The sequence below is a fragment of the Haemorhous mexicanus genome, chromosome 13 (assembly GCF_027477595.1).
Source record: "Haemorhous mexicanus isolate bHaeMex1 chromosome 13, bHaeMex1.pri, whole genome shotgun sequence".
NCBI classification, from domain to species: domain Eukaryota; kingdom Metazoa; phylum Chordata; class Aves; order Passeriformes; family Fringillidae; genus Haemorhous; species Haemorhous mexicanus.
The window spans coordinates 5220453-5233619 of record NC_082353.1 but is presented as its reverse complement, the minus strand read 5'-3'; the positions used below and the strand labels follow the sequence as shown (position 1 = coordinate 5233619).

Sequence of the window (13167 nt, the reverse complement as noted above, 5' to 3'; positions counted from 1 at the left end):
AGTAAAGATCAGCTTGGGGTAGTCAGAATTGCTTAGGAAGATGCCTCAAGGTACTTCATTGTGTCCATGACTGGAAGACTTCAGACTAAACAGCCTTTGGGAGCTCATCAGAGACAAGAGATGCTTCATTACCCACCCACATATGTCTAAGACTTCCCCACCCTATCCGTCGCACGTGTACACCAATCTCTACTTCCCTATCAGGGTAAGCTCTGACTTATCTTCCCCACCACATCCCTTCTTTCCCAGCCTATTCCCCTCTCTATGTGCTCAGGTGTGTGCTCTGATCCCCTCTCCAAGCATTCCTTTCTCCTCCTTGATCCTCTGAGCATCCCTCCCTTCTCCTTGCCTTTTGCCAGATCCCTGTCCCAGGCCAGGGGTCTCTCTGCCCAGCAATGCCCATAGGACTACTGTGCATCCAACATAAGCTGCTGCAGGCGCTAGAGGAGCTCATTCATCAACTTTCTATTTTATTTCAAGCACTGTACAGAACGTGCCCTAGACAAAATCCCCCCCCAGGTGCTCCCAGAGCCCCTGTGCCCTGCCTCGGCCCCTGCCATGACCCAGCACCCACCACTGCCAGGGGGGAGGCCAAAATAAGTTACACCCACCCACACCCGTGCTCCCGGGCACCGGGACAGGGCGGCATCAGCCCCTCGGCGCCAGCCCTGCCGCTGCCCGTGTCACCCAGAGTGCCCCGCACCAGGGTAAGCGTTCATCAGGCCCTGCCCATTCCCGGCACCGCCGGCTGCAGACCCCACCCCCAGCTCCCGGGGCTCAGCAGAGCATGTCAGCCTCCGTGGGCAGCGAGGAGCACCTGCAGGGAAAGGATGAGGTTGGAGTGTCAGGCTGCTGATCTGTCCCAAAGAAGTGAGAGCAAAGGCACCAGGATCAGCTCAGCCCAGTAGATATCTGGAGATAATTCCAAAGGGCGATGGAAGCAGTGAGCCCCCAGTGCTGTCTGCTCCTGTCCCCCTGGGGGATCCCCAGGAGAGCCATTCCAGGCAGTACTCACTCAGCCATCTTGGTTGCCAGCTGGTAAACAGTCTGCTTGTCCAGGTAGCGGCAGAAGAGCAAGACGAGGTTGCTGGGCAAGAAGAGTGGCTCTGCCAGAGAGGCAGCAGGCAGGCGTGACAGCTCCTGGGACATCAGGTACACCATGTCCGTCCTGGGGGCACCAGCACGGGGGGTGAGCACCCCAGGGAGCAGTGACAAACCCTCCCCCCAGCTCACACCGTCCCTCACCATGCCTCGAAGTCCCCTCTGCACGGCTTCAGTGGCACATGTGAGGACAGCAGCCTCTCTCCATGGCTCAGGAGGGAATAGAGCAAGGAGATGCCAAACTGCAAGAAAGCACCAGGAGTGTCACAGCCAGCAGCAGTGGCACCCCAGGGACACAATCAGGCTCAGGGCCAAGTACCTGGTTCTTCAAGGCCATGGTGAGGGGGAGTTCCGAAGACTCGGGTAGAGGCCGGGTGAGCTCCTGCAGGAGCTCGATGAGTTTGCTGAAGGTCATCTCACCCACCACCTCATTCAACGGGCTGTAGAGCAGGGGGAGAGACTGGGCAGGGCAGAGGGGAGAGCAGGAATCTGAGATCCTTTGACCTGTCACAGCCACACCCCCATCCCAGCACTTGGAGGGGAGGGTCACTGCCACCAGGACTGCTGGTGGCTGACTCCTGGAGGCCTTCTCCTCCCCATGGATGGGAAGGGGCTCCTGTCTCATGCCAACCCCACAAGGCAGGCCCCTCTCATTGCCCAGGGTGCCACCCCCAGCAAGAACAGAGGGGGAAGGAGACAGCCCAGGTCATCCCTGCCCTGGCTGGAGGTGCTTACCTCATCCAGCACGTCCTTCTTCATGAGAAAGGGCAGGTGGTAGGTGATTGCCAGCAGGATCTTCTCCCTTTGCTCCACAATCAGGTGGGGCAGCAGCCGGGCCACGAGCTTCTTGCCCTTCCGCACACACAGCAGTTGCAGGAATTCATCTTCTGCCTCCCTGGGAACAAAGGCTCCATTGGCACAAATCCCAAGGGACCTGAAGCATCTCTGCCCATCCAAAAAGACCAGCATCAGCTCCACTGGAGGACAAGGTTCACAGGCAGGGCAGCACAGGCTGCAGTGACACATGGAAGGAAGGACCCAATCCTCCTGTGACCCAGACCTGCTCATCAGTGACCATCTCAGATCCACAAGGACCAGGACATGCTGCCTGCTCCCCTTTCCCATAGAACAGACTCACTCTTCACTGCTGCAAGCCCTGATTTTCAAGGCTTGGTAGATGCTCTCCACTTTTTGGCTCTTCTGCTCCTGCTTCTGGGGCTGTTGCTCCCCCAGGGACATTTTCTGTTGCACCTCCTCTACTTCCAGCAGCTGCAGGAAGAGCTGGAAAAATGACACAGGCTATTGAGGAAGCTTGGACATCTTCAACCAACTGCTATCTAGGACCCTGCCTAAGCAGACATCCCCTTAGAGAAATCCCTGGATGAAAACAGAAAACCTGGACTACACTGCTCTTCCCGAAATCACCACTTGGCTCACCTTCTCAATCCTGTGCAGCGCCCGCAGCCGGTGGGTCCCTGCAGCCTTTGGGAGGGTAGAAAGGAAGGCACAAAGGTTACAGCCATCCCCAGACACTGCCACCAGCCCAGCACTGGGCCAGCTGCTCCCTGGGGATCAAAGGTGACTTCAGGATACAGAGCAGTCCCATGAGGAAACCATGGCCAGAGCCCAATCCCACCCCTTGGCCAAGCACAAGCTGCCACTGCTGAGGTGGTACCTCCTCCAACTGTGTGCCGCATCCCGTTGCTCAGGGCAGCTCCTAAAGCAGCATTCTTGGCAATTCAGGGCCCCAACCAGCCCAGCTTCCCTTCACCTACCTCCTCCTCCACAAGGGCGTGGTGCACAGCATCAATGGCCCGGCGAGGGCTGTAGCAGGTGGACACCGTGACCTGGCCCAGCGACCCTGCGATGCGCACCACTGCAGAAGGGCAGGAACACGGGTGACACCACATCCCAGAACTCCTCACCCAGCCCCCCAACGCCTGCCCCAGCCCCTCACCAGAGTCATAGGTCTCCACTTTTTGGATGAACGGCGTGACCAGCTTAGGGGGCTTGTTGCGCCTGCTCAGCAGCTCCTCCTCCGCCTGCTTGTGCTCCAGCCGGTGGTAGTAGGTCTGTAACAACAGGAAAAGCCAGGAGTCCCCTCCACCAGTCCTGAAGGGTTTCTCCAGGTCCCAGTGCCCCACCCTGAGGGGAACAAGCTGCAGGTGCTGCCAGCAGGAGCTCACCTGGTAGTAGTAGTCATCGTCTATATTCTCACTCTGCAGCTGCATCATCTCCACCTTGACAACCCAGTCCTTCTCCTTGGAAGTCATTAGCCCAGCATAAGGGTCCACTTTCCGAGACCACAGCTTCTTGGGGGAGACACTGGCACAGGAGAAGAACTCAGCCCACTGTGCCCACCCAGAGCCCCCCTGCCCTGCACCCAAAAGACCCCCATACCTCTGCACCTGCCTGCCCTGCCGCTGCATCAGGATGCGCTGGTGCTGGGGGTGCAGCTGGGTCATGTGGCTGGGTGTGCTGCAGGGGACACCAGACAGGGGTCAAGGGGGGTTTGGGACACCTCCAGAGTGAGGTGGTGACCTCCAGCTGCTCTGTAGGACCCCTCCAGTCGCACCCCAACATCCCACTCCTGCTACCTGAAGTTCAGCTGGCCCGTGGCTGAGGGGCTGAAGAAGAGAGCAGGGTCCAAAGAAGAGGCCACGGGCCTGAAGTGCATGCCCAGGGGCCGTGGTGGGCTGCCCACGGTGGGGGACCCAGGCTGGAAAGGGCTCGGAGGCACATACCCTGCTGTCTGAGAGGGAGAGAGGAGAGCAAGGGTCTGAGCCTTCCCCTGGGAGCATCCCAGGGGGGTCAGCCAGCTCTGTGCTGGCTTCTGGCTCCCATCCCTCTGGCAAAGTGCTACCCGCAGACACTGCCACTGTCCCTATCCCCTGCCACTCCAGGGCCACCTCAGTGGGGCCATGGCAGTGGGTCAGAGCCCACCACGTTACCTGGTTGGGAGTGAAGAGTGCAGGGGGTCTGCAAGCCGTCGGGAAGGGTTGAGGAGAGCACGGGGAGCGAGGAGATATCAGGGGTGCCTGGTGCAGAGCAGGAGACAGGAGGTGCCACTCAGACAAGCCTGTCCTCGAGGCTGCACCTCCAAGGAGGGGAGGCAGAGAAAGAAGGGATGCAAGAGCACCTCCAAACCTGTTACCTGCTGGAGAAAGCACTGGGGGAAAGGCTTGGGAGACATCGGTCTTAAGTCAGGGCACTTGAGGGGGGAAGAGCCCCCATAGCCTGTCTGCACAGGAGAGCCAAGGAAGTCGAGAGCCATGTTGGTAGATGGTGGAGGTCTCTCCAGGACCTGGAGGATGGCTTTATCCTGTGGGGAGGAGGCAGCAGCAGGTGGGAACAGGGCACAGCTGGGAACAGTTTAGCTCCCTCAGCAACAGTCAGCTTACTAAAACCTTTGGTCACTGCTCAAACAAGACCAGCTGGGCTCCCATCCTCGTAGTGTGGAGCAGCTGGAGACTCATGGGAACACCAAGCATGAGGGTTCCAGTCCCCCCAGTCTCAACAACTTTGCCTTCAAACCCAGGGTCTGCTTTGGGTGGGCACTCAGCCTTGGCAACCAAGACACATCTGTGCACCTCCCAGAGCCATTTGGAGATGCCCCAGGAGTACCAAATCCCCTGTGAGACCCTTGTTCCAGAGTTGTGGGGAGCCCTTAGCCACTCCCTGAAGAGCTGGCTGGAGGTACCCACCTCCAGCATGAGGCGGCGTGGGACACTGCCAGGACAGGAGGCCCACGCCGTGGGATCCATTGCCAGCTGGAAAACAGAGAGATGTTGGCATAAGCCAAGTGAACAGGAGGAGAGAGCAGGGGACACCACAGGAGCCACCCTGCCTCATCACCAGATGGGTGGGGACGTTTTTACCACGTCCTCCTTGTCAAACTCTTCCCAGCAAGTCCCAATCCCACTGTCCAGCACCGCCGAGTCCTGGCTCTGCAAGGAAAGAGGAGTTAAAGGTCTGCCTCCCTGCCCCAGTGCCCTTTGCAGGGCAGGATCCACAGGTGTGGGGATGGAGGGGGGAGAGCAGCAGGACCCCCTGTCTGCTCACACATCACCTCCAGCGTGGGTTTGCTCCGCACAGCTCTCATCACTGCTGGGTCTCCCAGTTCACTAGGCTCCTCAAAGCGCTCCTGATCTTCCTCCTGTTCCTCAGTCCCCAGCTCCTCTACCTCTTCCTCCAACTGAGAGCTAACCTGCTCCATCTCTGGCTCCATCCCACCTTCCTCCTCGGCCAGCTGCTCAGCTGCTCTTCCAGTTGCCTCTACCAGCGCTTTGGCCACCTCAGGGCTTATCTCTGGTACCACCAGGAGTTTTGGGACATCCTCCTCTGTGGAGTCTCGGTCTTAGAGGGGGGAAGCAGTGCACAGTAGGGTGGGTGAACACCTAGGCAGTGCAGACACCAGGGTGTCTGCTCCCCCCGAGTGCTGGCAGGTCTCTCCAACACCAGGACTCCCCTGAGGTCTTACCTAACCCAAAAGTCATCTCGTTGTACAGGTCGAGCTCCTCATCCTCCTCAGCCATCTCTTCCAGCAGAAGTGCATCTTCCACCAGCAGAAAATCCTCGATAATCTGGATTTGGAAGCAGCAGATTCCTCTCTAAGGGAGAGGTAACTCTAGCAAAACTCCCAAAGTGGGGGGGGCACCCAACAGCCCCCTCACTCTACTGGTGGTGCCAGGCAACCCCAGGGCTCACAGCTGAAAAAGGGAAAAGCAGGAGCCAGCGGCACTGCCAGCGAGGACAGGACGCGCCGCTCAGCCCACGGATGCTGCCGGCACGGAACGGCACCAGCGCGGCTGGGCTGAGACATCTTTAGACTTCAGAGCGAACACTCGCTATGAGGGCACGGGCGGCACGCGAGCACAAGGCAGGGCATCCCACCAGCACCTCCAGGACAGAGTCTGCTCCGAGACCGACCGCGCCGGGGAGCGCCAACCCCGGAGAACGAGCACCGCAGAGGGAGCGGGACGCCGGGAGGCTGCAGCGGGCAGGGGGTAGCGGAGCAGGGCAGGCACTCACAACGCGCTCGCCGCCCTCCGCCATCCCGCGGTGCCGCCTCCTCCCGCTCACCCACCCTCCGTCCGTCCGTCCCGGGTCCCTGTACGGGGCCACACTGCCCCCGCCGCCCCTTTTATGGGCCGCCCCCGCCGCCCCGGCATGCGCCTGCCGTACAGCATGGCGGCTCCCAGCTGCGCCCCGCGCCTGCGCACTGGGCTGCATGAGGACCTCCCCCCCCCCCCCCCCCCCCCCCCCCCGGAGCTGGGGGGCGGTGGGGATGGAGGGGTTCCGTGACCGCACCTGCGGCTCTCGGGGCGCAGAGAAGCCCAGTCCGGCTTTCCCCGGTTCCCCCGTCGTGCTGTTCTCAGAGCTGATATCCCTCTGAGGAGTTACGGAAAACTGGTAGGATGTGGTCTGTCGGGATTGAATATTCTGGTAGGTAACACCGAGCACAGGTGTCAACACTAACGCTGTAAATGTCTGCATCCCACAAAGCATAGCATCCCTGAATACCAGGAGCACCTTGGTCATGTCACCCACTCCCAAATAATTCTCCCAATATTCTGCTAATAAAAGCAGAAATGTCCCAAAAGTGGAAGATCTGACTACTCAAACCAAATCATTGTTGCTTTTGATAAACATCGCGTCAAAGAGTTGTGCTTCTCTTTACTGGGAAATTCTGACAGGTGGTGTGGGTTAGAGTCATTGCCAGGGATTCACATCCCAAAGGGCCCATGGAAAGGATCCACATCCTGCCATCCTCTCCCCGAGGGGAGGGTTGGGTTCACCCCTGGGACAGCTGGACTGGGGTGGTGACTCCTGCTGTGGTGACCCTAACAACAACTCTGCCACCGATGGTACACTCAGGGATTATTTCTGCCAGAGCCCTGAGATCCCTGATAAGGCTCTGGCCACAGCTGCATCTGTTTATCCCACACTGAGGAAAACATTGAGTGTTTTCAGCTGCGTGGTTGGCACTGCTCACTGAGTAGCCAGCAAACCCTGCAGGAGCTGGGCCAGTGGGAACTGATAACAAGTGTTTTCAAGATTTTCCTTTGCTTGGCCTCTCCTGATTTACCTGCTGCCTTTGGGGTGTTCACATACATGCTTTATTAATTTCATTTGTGCTTTAATGAGGTACATTAAGAGGTCCTAAAGGGACTTAGTGTTTTGGTACTTACACCATGCTGCTGTTTTCTCCCCACTAGCAGTGCCTTGACTTTCTTTTCACTTTATTTTCCTTCCAAGCAGCACTACTGGGACACTCAGTGGCATTCCTAGCCTGGCTGGGCTTTGGTGCTCACAGTTCTTCTGGAAGAGGCACCAGAAAACCTGTTTCTTTGGTGTCAGAATTCTCATGTTTTATGTCAGGGAGCCTCTGCTGTGCTCCAACAACAGTCAATTTCCCACCCTGCAGCTGCTGGAATGAGACATACCACACAGGTTTTGAAAGAGGTTAAAAAAGGAAGGTGGATGGCTTGCTCCACCATAGGCTGTTGGTGTAATAGCGGCCATGGATGCAAAATCTTCAGCAAGAGGTGACTTTTACCCCCATTTAGGTTGGAAAGGCTCTCTGTGACCATCAATTCAAATCATTCCTCCAGCACTGCCGAGGCCACCACTAACCCACGTCCCCAAGTGCCACATCCACAGGGCTTTTAAATCCCTCAAGGGATGAGGACTCCACCACTGCTCTAGCAGCCTGTGGCAAGCCTGGGCAGCCCGTTCAGAGAATTACATTTCTCTAATATCCAGTCTAAACCTTTCGTGGTGCTACTTGAAGCTGTTTCCTGTTGTCCTCTCCTTTGTTCCCTGGGAGCAGAGCACAACCCCACCTGGCTGCCCCCTTCTGTCAGGGAGTTGTAGAGAAAGAAGGTCTCCCTGAGCCTCCTTTTCTCCAGGCTGAGCCCCCCCAGCTCCCTCAGCTGCTCCTGGTGCTCCAGCCCCTTCCCCAGCTCTGTTCCCGTCCCTGGACACGCTCCTCAATGTCCTTCTTGGAGTGAAAGACGGATAATTGCTCCCAGGATTTGGGGTGTGGCCTCAGCAGTGCCCACCCAGCACAGGGAACGGGCGCTGCCCTGGGCCTGTGGCCACACCGGGGCTGATCCAGGGCAGGTGCCATTGCCCACCCGGGCTCACATCCAGCCGCTGTTGCCCGACGGCCCGGGATCCCTGCCCCGGTTTTTCCCCTCACCCAGTGCGGAAGTGAAAGCGAAAGCGCTTCTACGCTGGCTCGCACAACCCCAGAGCTCTCGTTCTACCTAGAAACTGATGATGTAGAGGCCGCTCCGCGCCACGATTGGCCGTGGGTTCCGGAGTCTATAAAATGCGGAGTATCGGGAAGGGGCGGGGCATTCCGGGAAACGGCGAGGCAGCGAGGAGCGGCGATGGCGCAGGGGGCCCTGGCGCTCGGGGTGCTGGCTCTGCTGGCGCTACTCGGCCTGGGGGCGGCCGCTGGTGAGTGTCTGGGGCGGCGCGAAAGGTCCTGACGGGGGTGAGGGGCTGCAGGGTCCCGGCGGGTCCGGGTCACTGTGGCCGGGTGGGTGGGCGAGTGTTGGCATTGAGGCGATGCCCGAGGCAGTCCCGCTTCTCACGCGCCCTTGCCCCTCTCTCCAGAGGCGCCGAAGGTGGAAGTGTACGCCCGTTCACGCGCCGAGGAGGGAAAGGAGAACATCCTCCACTGCTTTGTCAGTGGCTTTCACCCACCCAAGATTGACATCGAGCTCCTAAAGAACGGGCAGCCCATTGCCGGCGTCAAGTACGGGGACTTGTCCTTCAACGAGAAGTGGCAATTTCAGCGCCTGGTCTATGTGCCCTTCACCCCCACAAGGGATGACATCTTCTCTTGTAGGGTGGCGCATTCCACCATGCCGGAGCGACGCGATTACAAGTGGGGTATGCTCTGCCTTCCCTCCTGCGTGCTGGAGCTCCTTGCTTTATATCCATGCTGTCCCTGTTCCTTTTCCTGGAAAGTGGGTGTTGTAACGGAGTGGGGTTTGAAGATCTTGTGTTAGGGAAAGAAAGCTAACTTGGCTTTAGCTGAAAAGGCTGTTACATGTACCTGTAAAGGATTCAGGGAGGACACTCGCTGGTGTCAATCCATAGGGATTTGGTGATGCCGTGTCACCCGATCTCTGCCTTGGTGAATTTAACCAGAAGGCAATGGGTCATGCAGTCAATTTTTGCTTTATATTGTGTGAGTATAAAGAAGGATGCAGCAGTCAGGGCTGATGATGTTTACCTAGCCTGAGCTACAAGTGAAGCTAACTCTGGTTGCCACACAGGGGCTGTTTCCGGGGGGAACCTTGTGGGGACAGGGGGTGCCATTAGCCCCCAAGTCTAACGCTCTGCGTTTCTTTCCTGCAGAACCAGACTTCTGAGCTGTGTCTGGGATAATCCACGGTGAGTGCCGTGCTGGTAAGGGAAACACAGACCCATTTCTGTAGGGAGGGGGTTTGAAAAGCTGAGGAACAGAAGCAGCCACACCCAAAAAGTAGATCATATTTGGGGCAAAGAAAAACCTCTTCCCACACCCTTTCTGCCCACTATTTTGGTCTGGTTTTGGCCATCCTCTGCCTACAAGAGTCCTTTGCTCCTAAAAAGGAGAACTGTGGAGAAAATCTTCCCTGCGTGTTGTTGCTGTGTCAGGTAGATACTGCAGAGAGTTGTTGCAGGTCCCCTAAAGCTCCCTCTGGCCCCAAAGTGCTGTTTTCTGTCAGGGGAGGAGCAGGAAGTCACTGTACCCAAGGTCCCTGTGCCTCAGGGTGGGTGGCAGGCTGGTTAACCCTGTGGCAGAGCAGCACCCTGTGGGATTCATGAGGAACCAACCAGAAACGCTTTTGGGTTTATTCACTGGTGTCTCAGTCTGAGGACTCAGAGTTCTTCAAACCATCTGTGTGTAACTGATCTGGATGTAGCAAGGGGGAAATTCTAGTTTAACACTTGATAGGGAAAAGAAACAGAATATGTGGCTCAACTGATGTAATGCTTTTTGAAACAGCTAAATTATGTGCCCTCTTAGAGGCTGGATAATAATTAACTGTTCCTAGGGCAAGCCTTGACAGAGCCCTTATATGAAATGCCCCAGTTCCTGCAGAGCTATAAAAAGTTGTATACAGTCGCTCCTCTGGTCTGTCACTCACCTTTGGGCAGTGGGGGTGTGAGTCTGGCCCCTGGGCAGGGTCTGGAACGTGCTGTGCTCATGCAGCACCATGGCTTTGGTTGGTGGGACATTGTTGAGGGGTGACATGTCTGGCTGGAGGGGGGACATGGGTGACTTCACTGTGGTCTGGGGATGAGGATTCACTGAGCTGGTATGGAAAGAGAGCAGGACAGACTCCTCCGTGGGGTGGAGAACAAGGATCCTCTTGACTTGTTGATCTCTGAACTCCACCAAGGAGAGGACAGAAAAGTCCTGCAGTTTCTGCAGGATTTTTTACCTGAATCTCCCTGGAGGGTGGTTCTGAAGGGAAGCTGCAGTCAGGCTGCTCTGAGGAAACTGGTTTTTAGTTCTAAAATAATTGCAGTTGAAGGTATCACTAGAGTGACTGATGTCAATCCACCTCTCCATGCAGATTTGAGACATTCTTCTTGCAAGTCAAAGTCTTCTTGAGCTTCTGTCCATTCTTCATCATAGCCACAAGACTGATGAACTTCCTTTCAGAAATTTGCTAATAAGCCTTGTTAAAAATACCACTTAGCCACACCATCAAGGGAGCTCCGCAGGCCTTTTGAGCATGTAACTAATAATGCCTGCACTACTGCTTAAAAAATAATGGTAACTTTTCACTGTTCAAAATTCTGAAGAATTTTTATCCTTAATAAACTGCTAGTCCTTAAAATGTTTCTTCAGAGTCACTCGACAAGCTGATTTCACAGGCTCTGATGGCCTCTGGGTTATGGGTGGTGGGTATGTGGCCTTGGTGGCATGATGGGCCGTTGTCCTTTTTTTATCCCACTGAGATGATGCAAGAACACTTTTCCATCGATAAAATAGAATGAAAGATTTTTTATTTTTTGCTGGTGTGGTATCTGCCTGGCTGGAGGCTTCTGCATGGCTCTGAAGGGAAGGCACAAGGCTTAAAAAGGGATGAAGAACCTTGGGGACACAGGGTGGGACACAGAACGAGTGATGGCAGGGGATGGTGCTCACTCTAAGGGGGAGAACTCTGGCATATGCCTCTTGGAGTGTGTGGTGTAAAGCTGAGCCTGGGGGAAGCAGATGTGTGTGCTGGTGAATTTCAGTTCTGGTTTTCTCTGTGCTTGAGCTCATGGAGAAGTGCAGCTGGGGCCAGTCCTCTGTTACACTGTGGGGGATTCACATTACCCAAAACCAATGCTGCTGCCATCAGGTCGTTTTTATTTTAACCAGGATCACTTGTGTGGGATCAAGTGATCCTGGTGACTCAGGGCATCTCATGTCTCTTCTTTGGTATATTAAGATTTGCTGTGATGGTGTCACAGAACATACTCTTGGGATTTTTGATAGATATTGTCTTGTTCCATAGCTATTTTCGTTATAACCAATTTTTTTGTTAGGGATTAGGCAAATCCAGGTTGTTGCACATCCAACACCCACATGGTAGGTTGCTGAGGGCCAGGGCCCTGTGATGGGGATCCCTTCGGGTTCATCAGGCAGGACAGGCAGGGCTGTCAGGGCTGGGGGGTTGTGCACAGTGCTCATGTCAGCACGGTACAGCAGGACACAGCTCAGCCTGCAGCACCAGATACACTCAGGCAGCCCCAGCAGTGCTCTCTGTGTGAGAGAAGGTGGCCTGGGAGAGAGGAAAAGGTTTCAGCTTCTCTCCCAGACACCCCAGTGGAGCAGCACTTGGTGCTGTGTGAGCATGAGGAGCTGTGGAACATGTCCTGGCCTCCTCCCCTGGATCGTGAAGGGCCACCAAAGTGCTTTCCACCACCTCATCTCCACCTTTCCTATCCTCAAGAGCACCACAATAATTGTTGGGTAACCACTCCACCAAGAGAGCTTCACCCTAATTAGGACAGGAGTGGAGATGACTGCAGAAACTGAAGATTCAGTGGTGGCAATATGGAGTCACTCTGTCTCCAAAGGACCCATCATCATCTTCCCACACTGGGGAGGTCTGCTCTGATTGCATTTGTGGGACTTTTCTGTTCCTACTTAGGAAACATTTTGATGGTTTACTCAAAAATCCCCTGCCCGTGGGAGAACAACACGTGACCACACCAGAGGCTCATTTCCTTTAACTGCTGGATTTCAGGACCATGTCCAGAAATACTTTCTCTGTTTTACCCAGCGTCCTTGGGCTACTGAGGTACTGAGGATCTTGCTGCGCTTCTGCTGCTGGCAACAGTTCCCAGGGGATGGGTTATCCTGAAGGATATCTTGGGAAGCTTCAAGCATGAAACAAGCCTCATTATTGCTTTATGAAACAAAAGCAATTTTTCTGCAAGCAGTTTCCGGAATCAGCAAAATGCAAGTGTTTTTCTGAGAAAAGATTCTAGGAGAAGAAGGATCGAGTCCGACTCCTAACTGTGCACGGGACACCCCAAAACCCCGCCCTGTGCCTTAGAGTGTTGTCCAGGTGCCCTTTAAGCTCTGTCAGGCTTGGGGCTGCCCTGGGGAGCTGTTCCAGTGCCCGGCCACGCTGTGGCTGTGGGGGAAGAACCTTTCCCTAATATCCAGCACCCTGACGCAGCTCCAGCCATTCTCCCTCTCACCGGGCTTTCCCACCACCACTTCCCCTCACGGCCGCTCCCACCTCCTTTCCAGCCCCTCAAGGCCGTTCCCGCCCTCGTTTCCCCTCACGGCCGCTCCCGCCTCCTCCCAGCCCCTCACGGCCGCTCCCCTCACGGCCGTTCCCGCCCTCGTCTCCTCTCAGGGCGGTTCCCACCTCCCCCCACTCCCTCACGGACGCTCCCGCCCCCGTCTCCCCTCAGGGCGGTTCCTGCCTCCTTCCAGCCCCTCAAGGCCGTTCCCCTCAGGGCGGTTCCCTCTCTCGTCTCCTCCCCTCAGGGCGGCTCCCGCCGCGATGTTCCGCGGACGCCGTGCTTGGTTCTCGCAGAGCGTCAGCC

The 13167-nt window shown here is 56.3% G+C and overlaps 2 protein-coding genes across 5 annotated transcripts; one reads left to right on the top strand and one right to left on the bottom strand.

The window, feature by feature from the left end:
- Positions 1–450: 450 nt before the first annotated feature.
- Positions 451–6286, bottom strand: PATL2 (PAT1 homolog 2). Of its 3 annotated transcripts, none has more exons than XM_059858251.1 (19): positions 6188–6286; positions 5582–5684; positions 5171–5457; positions 4980–5048; positions 4806–4871; positions 4256–4423; positions 4053–4139; positions 3699–3853; positions 3502–3579; positions 3288–3426; positions 3059–3173; positions 2877–2977; positions 2539–2583; positions 2240–2382; positions 1837–1996; positions 1421–1561; positions 1246–1343; positions 1016–1140; positions 451–817 (listed from the first exon to the last, which is right to left on the bottom strand). In XM_059858251.1, exons 2-19 carry the CDS (start codon positions 5634–5636, stop codon positions 684–686), a joined length of 2166 nt encoding a protein of 721 aa, XP_059714234.1. In that variant the 5' UTR covers positions 5637–5684; positions 6188–6286; the 3' UTR covers positions 451–683. The 3 variants fall into 3 exon arrangements, with proteins under 3 accessions (XP_059714234.1, XP_059714233.1, XP_059714232.1); XM_059858250.1 differs by having other exon boundaries at positions 1016–1168; positions 6133–6205; XM_059858249.1 differs by having other exon boundaries at positions 6133–6205.
- A 2120-nt stretch (positions 6287–8406) lies between these two features.
- B2M (beta-2-microglobulin) lies at positions 8407–10956 on the top strand. Of its 2 annotated transcripts, none has more exons than XM_059858027.1 (4): positions 8407–8568; positions 8728–9006; positions 9478–9513; positions 10686–10956. In XM_059858027.1, the coding sequence occupies exons 1-3, from the start codon at positions 8499–8501 to the stop codon at positions 9489–9491; spliced, it is 363 nt and encodes a 120-aa protein (XP_059714010.1). In that variant the 5' UTR covers positions 8407–8498; the 3' UTR covers positions 9492–9513; positions 10686–10956. The 2 variants fall into 2 exon arrangements, with proteins under 2 accessions (XP_059714010.1, XP_059714009.1); XM_059858026.1 differs by having other exon boundaries at positions 8484–8568; positions 9478–9528.
- The last annotated feature ends 2211 nt before the right edge of the window (positions 10957–13167 follow it).

Bases quoted from the DNA above. Each gene is read 5' to 3' on its own strand.
- PATL2 (XM_059858249.1), bottom strand. From the start codon at position 6,156: ATGGCGGAGGGCGGCGAGCGCGTT. The intron at 3,174-3,287 runs GTGAGCTCCTGC...CTGTTGTTACAG, and splicing joins ACGATGACTACTACTACCAG to ACCTACTACCACCGGCTGGA. The intron at 1,562-1,836 runs GTAAGCACCTCC...TGCCCTGCCCAG, and splicing joins AGAAGGACGTGCTGGATGAG to TCTCTCCCCCTGCTCTACAG.
- B2M (XM_059858027.1), top strand. From the start codon at position 8,499: ATGGCGCAGGGGGCCCTGGCGCTCGGGGTGCTGGCTCTGCTGGCGCTA. The intron at 8,569-8,727 runs GTGAGTGTCTGG...CCCTCTCTCCAG, and splicing joins CGGCCTGGGGGCGGCCGCTG to AGGCGCCGAAGGTGGAAGTG.